This window comes from Ornithodoros turicata, chromosome 4 (assembly GCF_037126465.1).
Source record: "Ornithodoros turicata isolate Travis chromosome 4, ASM3712646v1, whole genome shotgun sequence".
In the NCBI taxonomy this organism is placed as follows: Eukaryota; Metazoa; Arthropoda; class Arachnida; order Ixodida; family Argasidae; genus Ornithodoros; species Ornithodoros turicata.
The window spans coordinates 36630994-36643985 of NC_088204.1; the positions used below are offsets into that span (position 1 = coordinate 36630994).

Below are 12992 nucleotides of genomic sequence, written 5' to 3' on the forward strand. Positions count from 1 at the left end.
GGCCTCATTAATATAGTCGGAAGTGTCCATGACCACAATTCCCCCTCCTTTATCCGCAGGCCTGATCACTATGTCATCCCGTGTTTTAAGATTACGTAAAGCAATCCTCTCAGCTTTGGATAAGTTAGGATTTTTAACGTTAATTGACTCGCCGACTAGCTTATTGATATCGTTATAGACCGCCTTGATGTAGTTGTCGATCATGGGACTAGTTTGTGATGCGTCAGGGGTCCAAATGGAGGGCTTCTTAAAAGGGTTCATGTTGGTAATTGCACTGCCATGAAAAAATGTCTGCAAATGCATCCTCCTACCTAAGCTTTGTAAATCATTCAGTATGTCGAACTCATCAACAGAAGGTGGGGTGGGGACAAAGCTAAGACCCTTAGACAAAACACTAATATCGGCTTGATTTAGCGTGGCACTGGACAAAAATGTTATTTGAGCATGCCGTGGGATATGTAATATCAACTAAAATATTGCAGATATTGAGATCATTAACGGGTGTGAGGTCTAGCTTGTCACGTTTAGCTTTCTTGGATTTTATAGATTGTAGTTTTGAGAGCTTATCAGACGCAAAGATTCTTAGTTCCGTCACTTCGTTGGGCCGTAGTGTTAGTGCTAGTTGCCGTAGTTGGTTGTCAATGTCCTTAATTCGGTACGAACTCTCAGTACGCAAAATTTTTAACAATTCTATGGATGCATGCTTTAATGAGCTAGACCATCTTCTAGAGCTTCGAGGAGAGTGGAATGTAAATGCTGGGGACGCATGAACAAGCAAACCTTTGGGAACAATATTCTGTGCTATGCAGTCGGAATAGTAATGAAGATGAGACACAAATCTAGCTTTCTGGTCGATTAATTTACGTGCTTTGAGGAAGGAAGCAGACCTGTTATTGTCCATGTCCAGTCACCGAGAGCTCCTGGTGTTATACCTCCTAGGGACGTTCCGAAGTTTCTTGGTGGGTTGTCTACGCGCACTAGGAGCAGATGTGGTTCTGGAGGGGATGGTGGACTCAACTGAGTTCACTGGAGCGTTCACACTGTTTTGCGGCACTGTAGCACTGTCGTCCACGGATTGGTGTCTGTGATCATGTTGATGTTCTTCAGGGTAACTGGGCGTTCCAGGTGAGCTGGTGGGACTGAGGCGGTCACAGTGACCACAAACGGGAAGCGCAGGACATGACGAAGGATGAGGTACTTGGTTAGGTGGGGAGAACCGGGGTGAGGGGAGCACATGTGAGGCAGACGAGGAGCGTTGGGTACAGCTCGCGGGGGGAACTGATGGAAGATGCGGAGTGTGCGGGTGTAGGTCAGGAACAGCAGCAGGGGCCGTGTTTGGTCCTATGGGCTGAAGGATTAAAGCCATTGAAGGGGGCAGAGGTGGGAAATCATCAGGATGTGGAAAAACGACAACCTCCTGTCGTACGGAGCGGGTGGTTGGGCAGAAATGAAGCCTGATACAGCTTCGGTAATGGGAAGCCAGCACTATAGCGCCCCGGAGATTCAGGTGGTGGCCGTCGATAGCTAAAAAGTCCCACGGCGATTGTTCGACACGACTGTGGCGGATAAAGTCAACACGGTCGTTCATAATGGACAAATACCAGAAATGCTGGTTGATAAGTTGAAGTTGGTCATAGGACACATATGTAGAAGGAAGTCGTGGCGGTATGCTGGAGAGGACCACAAAAACGTGTGGACGGGTCGAGTGGATGTGGGACAGCAGAAGGTCAAAAAGTTCCACACAGGAGAAAATTGAGTTCTCACCGATGTCTATTGAGCCGACTTGAAGGAAGACGACGTCTACACATTGCGGGAGGTCGTTCACGATGTTGATGAGGTCCGGAATCTTGGCACCAGGAACAGACTTAATAATGGTATCACTGGAGTTCAAAAACTTGGGCACTAGTTTGAGTAAGGAGTTGCCGATGATCGCAATCCGAGGAAGATGCTCCACCCCGTTGGGACTTGACATGGCGAACAGATACGTCGAAAAGGGGAAAAAAATAAAACACTGTCAATGAGCCCGCGAAGAGGGAATCACACACGTAACATGAAAAACGGTTAGGAGCAACTATATTTATTCGAACAAGAACTTTCGTGCAAGAGACTGCACTTCTTCAGGTTACACAACTAAGTGCGACACGAGTATATATACCAAGTGAACAGATACAATAAAACAGGTTTCCAGAACTAAGTAAACACAAAACAACCAGACAGTAATACAATGCATCACGTGAGCAACCGTCACATAAGAATCAGGAAAGAGAAGGTGTACGGGTAAATGAGACATTCGGAGAATTGGGGTTCAAAAGATTTGGTGGTGAAAAAACGGGGGCACAGGTGCATGTCTAGCCGTGTACGAGGGGAACACAGCTTTACATAATATACAGGGTGTCCCAGAAAACGTGTCATTGAATTATAATAAAAAAACTACACCACCTAGAGTCATGCGGTCAATTGCATTTGTTCTTACTGGGTTTTTGCCACCTCCTCATGTGAATGTCGTGTAAAGTAAGTTTAATTATGTAAATTTTTGCGAGCTTAAGTCGGAAACTTGCCCAGTAAAGGTCACTTTTTTACCCCACCAATGTGAAGAACGTGTCTAATTTAGTCAAATTAATGATAATTGACAGGGATATTCAGGGGCTATCCCATCGTAAAAAATAGCCGAACATCATGCTCTACGGAGGTCGCACAGAATAGCGCACGATGAATTTTTCAGCGCAATCCTTGTCAGTCCGACGAAAGGAGGTTGGAAACCCAGCCCTCCCCGACATCGCAGAAAGAGATAAAACAGGCACGGCTTATCACGTCCGACTTTCGCTTGGATAATGCTTTCCCTCTCCCAAGTTTAGGAACTGTTGCTTTTTCTACTATCACTCTGTGGGCTGGCTTCGGAACCTCCTTTCGTCGCACTGAGACCGATTGCGCTCAAAAAGTCATCGCGCGCTACGGTCCGGTGCTCCGAAAAGCATGATATTCGGCTATTTTTTCTGGTGGAATAACTCGTGAATATCACTGTGAATTATCATGAATTTGAGTGAATTCGGCACGCTCTTCGTACTGGTGGGGTAAAAAAGTGACATCTACTTGGCAAATTTCCGAGTTCAGTTCGCAAATATTTACATAATTAAACTTGGAGTACACGACATTCACATGAGGAGGTGGCAAAAACCTAACAAGAACAAATGCTGTTGACCGCATGATTCTAGGTGGCGTAGTTTTTTTATTATAATTCAATTACACGTTTTCTGGGACACCCTGTATACTGTAAATGTTGGGGACGCATGAACAAGCAAACCTTTGGGAACAATATTCTGTGCTATGCAGTCGGAATAGTAATGAAGATGAGACGCAAATCTAGCTTTCTTATCGATTAATTTACGTGCTTTGAGGAAGGAAGCAGACCTGTTATTGTCCATGTCCAGTCACCGAGAGCTCCTGGTGTTATACCTCCTAGTGACGTTCCGAAGTTTCTTGGTGGGTTGTCTACGCGCACTAGGAGCAGATGTGGTTCTGGAGGGGATGGTGGACTCAATTATTACATATTACATTATTACATAATATTACATAAACTATACAATGCGATTGTGACCGGTGGCGTATTTTGCGGATGAGCTGTCCAGTTGTCGATGTGTAGCGTAAGGAGATCGTCATGTTGTATACCGTTCATAAACAGCTCGATCTTGTAGCGACACTTGTGTAATTTCTTCACAGCTCAAAATTATTCAGGTATTGCGGAAGGACATAGTAGAGAGGGGTGTAGCCTTGCAACACAGCCGACGTCGGACTTGCGGAAAGCATTCGCATGACTGCTTCAGCGTATTTTGCCTACACCAACTCCGAACATGCGCATATGGTCTCTCTTGTTTGTAACAACAACAACTACTTTATTTTCGGCCTTGGAGAGTGGGGAGTTTCATCGCAACAGGCGATACTCTACCCCAGTGCTTGGTGGAAGGGGGGAATAAAATAACGAGCCCCTTTACAATAACGATCGAAGTCCGATGGTGTCCAGAAATGTCAGAAGAGCTTTGAGCGCAGAGCGTTGCTGGGCTGGATTGGGCCAGGGACCAAGCAATTTCGGTAGGGAGAAAGGGCGAGAGTCCAGCTGACGAAGAGACTCGGAGAGTGTGATTCGGGAAGGTTCGTAGTGAGGGCAATGAAGAAGAATGTGCTCCAGATCCTCAAGAGCACCACAGTGGCAACAGGTGGGAGAATCAATTTGTCTCAAGCGGTAACGCCACTGAGCTGTAAAGGCCACATCGAGGCGCATGCGGTGGATTAATGTAGCATCCTGACGTTTGTCTTGTTTGTAAACAATAAAGTGGTCTATACATTTTCAACGAACGAAGAGATGAGATCAGTTCATTCCGTGCGTGTTTGTGCTGTTATCGAGCGGTATTTCGAAGCTTCAGGCGCGCTCTTTTTTTAAACCAGGGAAAAAAAAGAAAAAGCTGAGAGGAGGCACATAATAACAGAAAAGAGAATCGAAGACCCCCTTCCCCCTCTACAACTCCGCCATTGACAGTTTTGCTATGCTCCCTGCAGTTAAAAGGATCACTAATTACTTTCAATTAATTAATTACCGAGGAAACAAATAATGGCTTATCTCTGGACCCTTACTAACATTGCGCACTAGGTCTCGTTCAAGTGCAATGTACCATTTTTATTAAAAAGTGAAATGAAACGCCCTGTAATAATAGCGAAAACAGAAAGTGTCGGAGGTATGATGACACTGAGAATGCCACTCGTACCAGAGATACTAAAAAGTAAAAAGATCTCAAAATAAGTCTGGCATTTGAAAGCGATAAAACAGTTTGAAGAATCCTTATCAAGCTCGTTACGCAGTCCACGTTGTTACCAATCAAAAGGAAGTGACTCGTGATAAGTGTTCATTCTCTCCTGGCCTCCTCCTTCCTTTCGGGTTTCATGCCTCCTCTCACCTATACATCTGCACAAACGTAAAGTTGTCTTACTTACACAACACGTCCTAATAGACTAGGTGCACTTTGGGAAGACGTGTCCATGAATCTTGAGCATGCAATTAGCCCCCTTTAATGACGCAGGGTTAAACGTTAAATTCAAGTTAAGAAACCGTTGATCTCGGTTCAAATGTTAATCGGCGTTGCTTAAACCAGGCATTACCACCTCGCACCACCTGGCGCATGAAAACAGTCCTCAACATGCAACCCCAAGCTCGCGTGGTGTAGCGATTAAGATAATCGTGGTTCGTCTGGTGATGATCGCCTTTCATACGGATGCAGGGAGGCGATACGGGTTCGAATCTCGGCTTACCCTGGGTTTGCTGGCAGACGTTCCAAACGATTATCGGCACAGATCCCCCTGGAGCTGACCAAGGACGCATAATAAACTCCCCGTCCCCCACTACTCTCTGCTGTCCGCTCTCCACCCGTACACCTCTGTGCGCTGCTCATGGCCGCAGTTGATTGGCGTCGACATGGCATTAATAAACACTGCATGCAACTAGATTGTATAATAGGCTTCCAACTGTGTTGGAGTCATGGAAGATGACGAAGTGCGCATCGAGCGCGTGGGGCTTTGGCGCATGGTTGCGAGCCAATAAAGGATGATTTTTGCATGTGCTTGTTAACCGGGCTGGTCGCTTGTCTCGTTAGCTCCTGCTAGGTCTAAAACACCAACAAGGTTAAAGTAGCACAGAAGTCATTTTTAACACCCAGTTTTCTTCCTGTAACACTGTTAAGTAGGCCAGTAAGATGCACCATGTGAAGTAATTTACACCACAGAGTCATAATTATCGCAGAAATTGAATTTAAAATACGCCGCAAAAAGCGACCGTGCGCAACGGTGGTGAAGAGCAGTACCAGCCTGTGATCTGCCTGGAAGCTCGTGCTGACGCTATAAGGAGAACGCTCGCTGATTGGCCTAGAGAAATGTTGTCTGCTACTCCGCTGTCGTCTGCTACTCGGCTGTTCGGGGTTCTGATAAAGCCTTTCTCCTCGCCTCGGTAATGCTTCGGCCGCTCCTTCTACCCCCAATTCTCCGGGAAAACTGGCAAAACAGGTTTACGGCGGCAAAGGGACAAGGCGCTGACCCCGACTGACCGGCAAACCAGAACGAGTCTCCTTATGCCGTCATCGGTGACGTGCCATCATACCTCCTCATCCTCGTTGTAGCTGGAGTGGCGAGTTAAGGGTGAAGGCGCGGAGCTATGTTTATGTGAGTTCTTTTCTGGGAAACAAATTGCACACATCAAAACCTCTCGCGCTATTCGGTATAATGACACACACACTTTCATCAGATGTCTTAATCTGAATTTTTTTTTGATGGCCCTTTGTACTCCTTTAAGGAAAGGCTGATTATTCTCCTTTTGCTGCGATTGCTCTTTGTTACTAGGGTTATGTTAAAATACATCAGAAATGCAAGACCCAAACCTTTCGCGAATTAAGATGCCATATAAGCCCTATGGCTCTGGCTCGCACGTCTCGACACGTCTCGGGATCATCAGGGATCGCATTATGCCGAAGCCCTTTGTGACTGCCCTATTGTATCTCTAGTTACCGCAACGTGTTGGCTGCAGCGTTTCACGGATTTCACCAGACGGCAGATCAACTTCATAGTGCGGAGAGCCGTATATTAAAAGGGAGCCTGGCCATTGCGAGGAGTCACAAAAAGAGCCTCGACCTGTCAACCACAGTTTCGTTCCTCTGATTGGTTTGCTTTTTACCAAGGAAGTCGCCATGACACCATACTGCCACCACAAATGGCGACGAAAACAAACAGTCAAACAGGAAGTTAGTGACACAAATTTTTCACACACTACTCTGATTTTACGCTGCACGAGTACATCCTCATATACGTTTCTCGGAAATCAGTTTTAACTGATGTTCATCCATCGATATCTCAATATCGAAAATATTACGTTCTTTCGCCGGTGTTAGGCCTAGCGAACACAGTGATCACAACGAAATCATAACAACAGCACTGTGCTGTAAAATCTTATATTTAATTGCTGGATTTCATGGATATAAGCATTCTTGCCGTTTATATTTCAACTATTCATGTAGATTTTTTTAAAAATCGTACCGACGCCAGAATATGTCCCAGCAGGTGGTTCTGCCGACAGCAGTGCAACGACAGAAGCAGACGGCAATTCCCGACGTGCCTTGCGCAACCTAGGTGGCGTTCATCACATTTGCACCAAAAATTCACTAGTTTTGCAGATTGTGTCAGGTATCCAGGTATCAATCCCATCCACTCCACTTGCCACCCAAAATGGCGCTGCCCATATTGGATACATGGACAAATAGTGAGGATAGGTTGATTGATAGCACCCCATATGTCATGACTCCATTGGTCAGAAAGCTGAAAAAGTGGGTGGAGCTTCAGGTATGAGCATGACCCACTAGTGGCAAGACCCCCTTTTAATGTACGGCTCTGAGAGTGCGCACATGGTTGTCCGCGCAAATATCCGCGTTCACGTCGGGTAGTCCGCAGACATACGGTGCAGTAGCACAGCGCAAGTGTCGATTCCTAGGATGCCGTTGATATTCTAGGTTTGTTGCGCGCCATCATTTTTCTCTGCATGTTTAGTCTCACTATGGGACAGTTTCTTTACGGAGTGATAAATACTTAATTTGCAGAGATGCTGATTCGAAAGTGCATCAGCAACGTCGAGGGCTCTCGGCCAGAAGACACACCAGTGAAAATTTAGCAGACGAGTCCGGACCCAAGAGCGAAGTGCCTTCTGCACAGGAAAGCGAAAAATCACAGTGTTGTCGGCGAGTAAGGTCGGCGTCCGAGCCCCCACTGACTCCATTTGCCACCACGTCAGAGAAACTTTGTCCAGCGGATCGTGCAAGGTAATATGCTTCGCATTCGTTATATTTGCCGAACGAGACAAAATATAGGAAGTCGTTTGATGTACGTCCATATTACGTCATCTGCGTCATTGAGTGCTGGACGCCGAGCAACGTGACGTGAGGAACGTGGCGAACTCTGAAGCCTGCTGGCGGCACGGGGAAGATTATTCTCGTCTGGATGCTCCAAGGAGCAAAATTAAACCGTTTCCCAACCTGGTACGCTGTGTGGCTAGTTCATAGGGGAAATCTGACCCAACCGACTTAACTATCCTCAAACAAGCGCTAAGCGTGATTGTTGTGGCTGTTACATGTAGTAGTCATGCAAGTTATGAAATGTAAGACACGCCGTCCCACTCACAAGCTATGTATAGCAGAGTGATCACGCTTACGGAACATTTCACTGGTCTGCGGGTGGCACTGTGGAGTAGAGCACTGCACGGGCCCGGGCCCCCGACCCGGCCCGCGGGCCGGGCTGGGCTTGTTATTGGCTGTGTGCTCCGGGCCGGGCCGAGCCCGGGCCGACAAAATACGCCAGCACCGCGGGCCGGGCCGGGCCCGGGCCGTTAAAATACGCCACCACCGCGGGCCGGGCCGGGCCCGGGCCGACAAATATGTTCCCGAGAGTCAGGCCCGGCCGGGCCACGCAGCTAATTCCACACATTGGAGACGCATTAGTTCATATCATCATGCGCTTGCGTCATTCCTGTGCATATTTTGCAAAGACAAGCAAAGGGTACTGCATTATGCATATGATTCGACCCTCTGGAACATTCTCCAAGCCACTTTACATTGCTCCTCACTCCTCACATATTTGACAATCACTTTGGCAAAGCTTGGTGAGAGGGATAGGGACTGGGAGAAGCAGTTTGTCGACAGCATGCTCTATCTCCGCAAAATCTTGACAGTGTAACGATAACGCCCCGTGCGTTCTGGATTTAATTTGGTCTCGTGCGGTTACGGTGTTAAACCGCCATCACTTGTATGTTTGTCTTCTCTCCTTATAAATTTACTTATAAATTTGTTTGATAATCGCCGGAAACGCGTACGTCGCGGCTGGAAATACTAGGCCGGGATCTACTCGCCGGGTCACCGGGCCGGGCCGGGCCGGGCTCTATTTGCTTAGACGCCGGGGGGGCCGGGCTCTAGTCACTGGGTCACCGGGCCGGGCCGGGCCGGGCCGCATAAAAATATGAAGGTCCGGGCCCGGGTCGGGCCGGGCCATTTTTCGATGCGCCCGGGCCGGGTCGGGCCCCGAAAAGTCGGCCCGTGCAGTGCTCTACTGTGGAGTTCATGTCCTGCTAAAAGACGTGCGACCAAGTTTTTCCTAACAGTTCAGGAGGGGGCACGTAGCTAGCACTACGTGCTAGGCTGTCGAATCTAGGTGCGCTACTTAAGCAAAGTTGCACAAGTATCCTACCGTTTCATGTACTGTTGTAGAAGGCAACATTCTCGTACAAAGGCAAAGGTAGAATGATATTTATTGTTCCGCAACATCCCCCCGCAACACCTCTTAGAAAGCGCCAGCGCCTTCACAACAACAACGAATGTCGCCATGTGTTGATAACACGGTAGCTATCACACACTGATTGCCGGGCGCCGCTACACGGTTTCCCCCCTTTAAGAAGTACATGAAATCATGACATAGCATGCCTAAGAATTAGGCGAGGGTGCCGGGTCAACGCTTTGATGAGGAATTTCAGTGACAACTCACTTCTAGGTGTGTCCCATAGGCAAGTCCGGTTATTGTGCACGCTAAGTCCTGTTTGAAAAGTTCGCGGAGTCGCAAGAATACAACAGGAAGGGCTTCCGCCCAAGCTGTGGGGTTGGTATGTGCCTTCAGTGCAGTTTTGAGATGCCTGTGGAATCGCTCCACTTGGCCGTTTGCCGACGGATGATACCCAGTTGTGCGGATACACCGCGATCCAAGCAGGACAGTAAAGGAGGTGAATAAAGATGATTCAAATTGCCGACCGTGATCTGTCGTGATGGTGCACCGCCTGGAGTATCCCCTTGCCACATATACTATTCCCTTAGGGGTGTACCGTTACTCTCCATCCTCAAGGGGGTACCAGCACTCCCCTATAGAGTGTACGGATGCTCTCGTTAGGGAGTCTCCTCACTCCCTTATTAGGGTTGGCGGTACACCTTGAGAGGAGTATAGTAACACTCATGAAAAGAGTGTCACAACTCCTAAATAGGAGCATAGTAACTCCCATGAAGTCTGTATCACTACACCTTGAGGGGGACTTGCAGTGCGTTGGGACAGCCCTTCACATGGCAGTAGATACAGTGCAAAATGGAAGATTGATGATCGAAAGGCATGTACGAAGTGGGGCAGTCAGTCAAGACACACGCAAATGGAAGAATCGACATACTGAATAAGTGATACCTTTGTTTATTTAGATGATGCACATATTCTACAGTCGACACTAAAGACAACAAAAATCATAAGCTTATCTGAAACTATGCTGCACTTCTGACTCTCGACATAGTGTTTGTCAGTTATACCATACTCTTGCAATGCATGCAGGAGAACATGAAATTTGTAACAGATGAAGCACAATAGTTTTTACTGAGGACCACTAGAAAAAAAAAAGAAAAAAAAAACGACTCATGATCTAAAACGGAATATTTCTCACCCATGGCTTTTTTCTCGGACTACAAGGCATGAAGTTTTTTGCATGACAAGCAATTGTGTTTGCATTGCAGAGGGTAGGAAGAATTTATTTCTCAAAGCAACATGTGCATGTCACTAAGAATTACGCTAGGCTATCAGTGCCCCCCCCCCAAAGGGGATAAAACCAAAACATATACTAGACCATGACACGCGATGTGATCAATTCCATCACAGATTCATACTAGTTCCATGAACCAAAAGAGCCAACTCTCCTTCACAAGCACTGGCAGCCGCTTCAGAACACTCGCACTAAATAGTCTGGAAACTACCGGCCTCGGTGGCTCAGTCGGTAGCGTGTTCGCCTTCTGATCCCGAGATCGCGGGTTCGAACCCGGCCGAGGACGCCAGCAACTTGGTGGCAGAGTACAAGTTGCTTAGACACGCCGTCTTCCGCGAGGGACGTTAAATACCGGGTGCCGAGTGATGAGCTTTCATCGCACGTTAAAGAACCCTCAGGTGGGCAAAAGCAATCCACAGACCGACCGCTGTGGCGTCGCTCATGATCTCAGTTGTCTCGCGACGTAAACCCCCAATTATTATTATTAGTCTGGAAACTAAAAGTACCTGATTACAAACTATTCCAACTCTGTCGAGATATTTAAAAAAATCACTGAATCGCAATCGAATAAGCAACATGAAAGACATGCCCGTAAGAAAAGAAAAGAAAGGAAATTTTCAAAATGGAAATTTGCTTACTCTGGTAAGCTAGCTGGGTAATTTCCATTTCATGTGTTTAATGAGATGCTTTTGAAGCTCAAGTTTATAAATTTCACTGCTCACATAAATACTTTACAAGAACAATAGCAGTGAATAATCGAACACATGAGCTTCCATATTCATAGAATACAAATATCCATACAAAAATACGTATGAATATTGATACGATACTTTTTGCTTCAAAAAACCTGTTAAGCACAGTGATGAAAGTGCTGTAATTAAGATAATCTATTTGGGAGGTTATTAATACCAGTACCTAAAAAGTTCCGCCATTACTGGTGAAAGAATCATATTCATATGATATTATTCCAATATTTGTGACTGAAATAACTTTTGGAACTCTGAAATAAAGTATGTTAAGTGATCTGGCAACTAACACTTATGTGTGTCAAGCACCCATCAGTCCTATATGAAGGTGCACTGCCTGTCCTGTTCCTCTTCGAGTCTGTCCATGTTCCGCCAGTTTACTTCTGCTCTGCAAGATCTCGTTTCGTATGCGATATTTAAAGTCTTATAAATTTCGGTATTGGTGTGTTAGCATCCACATTTATGATTTGTTTGTACTAATTGCGAATCTGTAATGCACAGAAAAGACAGTGTTAATGTTCTGAAGGCCTTTGAGCGGAAAACACTAAGTACTTAGTATTCTAGTCAGACAGCAAATAGAACATCAATGCGGATGGCAACCTATAATACATTTCAAGAAAGAAAACAAGAATTCATCACAAAGTAAAGCGCAGGCGCGTCCGACCGTCATGAAGACACTGGACTCTGTCGCCTTGACACGCTTTTCTGTTGACCAGTGATACTTTTTCATTCTGTTGTGCGTGTGTGCCAAAGTAAGACACGCAATGCTCAGAGTTACTCTCAAATTTACTCTTTACTATTAGAGTTACTCTTAGCACAGAACATACAGCACCAGTTGCTTCGCGGCGCTACCACGAAATCATAAGTAAAGTAAAATATGAATATTTGGCAGACCCAGGCACATACAGGGTGTTCAAAATGAAGCTTTCACGAATAAAAAAAAACACGAGTGGTAGAAGGAAGCCGCTTGTGCAGACGGGTTTTGCGGCCAGGCGGACACAAGGTGAAATGATGGTTGCTGCCCTTAAACTTGTAATTAACTAAAATCTGTTAACTTTTTTAATTATTGCAGATAGCGGGCACGCTTATATTGGAAATTTGGAGGCAGTCGCGTTCCAAGACTATTCCACTTTGTAGAATTTACCTAGCTCATCCGTAGTCCAAGTTATTCGCCTTCAAATTTTCCACCGAAACCGTCTAATTACGGATGCAGAATGACAGCGCAAGGCGGCTCACCCCGCCCCTTTGTGACGCAGCTGTTGCGTATTGTGGTCAGGTGGGACATGGGCGTGCAGCTTCAAGTGAACCTGATAACTCTTTCCCTTTCACTCTGATAACGAAGTCTGAGAATGACCTTCCGGAACAACGCTCGCACCATTGATTGTGATACGCCCAATCATAGTGTCAAGATAATTTTTGTCACGCTTTTGCTCAACTGGCTAACGTACCCAAGCAGCGCAATGTACTGAAAGTCGAGTGCAATAGGGGTGGACGGTATGTGTCTTATCATTGTTCTCTAGTTTAACGAGTCTGTTCAAGGCCTTCCACCTACCCGTCCACCCCTATTGCACTCGACCTTCAGTACATTTTGCTGCTTGGGTACTTTCCGAAACTCCCTGTCTGGTATTGCATTGCCTCTGCTGTATTGATTATCTTGACACTATGAT

The 12992-nt window shown here is 46.4% G+C and overlaps 1 protein-coding gene across 5 annotated transcripts in view; it reads left to right on the forward strand.

Annotated features, from left to right (window-relative positions):
- Positions 1-12992, forward strand: part of LOC135391436 (uncharacterized) — a 67165-nt gene that overhangs the window by 23718 nt on the left and 30455 nt on the right. For all 5 annotated transcript variants that reach the window (XM_064621690.1, XM_064621692.1, XM_064621694.1 and 2 more), the window contains exon 3: positions 7626-7844. In XM_064621690.1, the coding sequence (XP_064477760.1) occupies positions 7626-7844 (219 nt within the window). The remainder of the gene's footprint in view (positions 1-7625; positions 7845-12992) is intronic.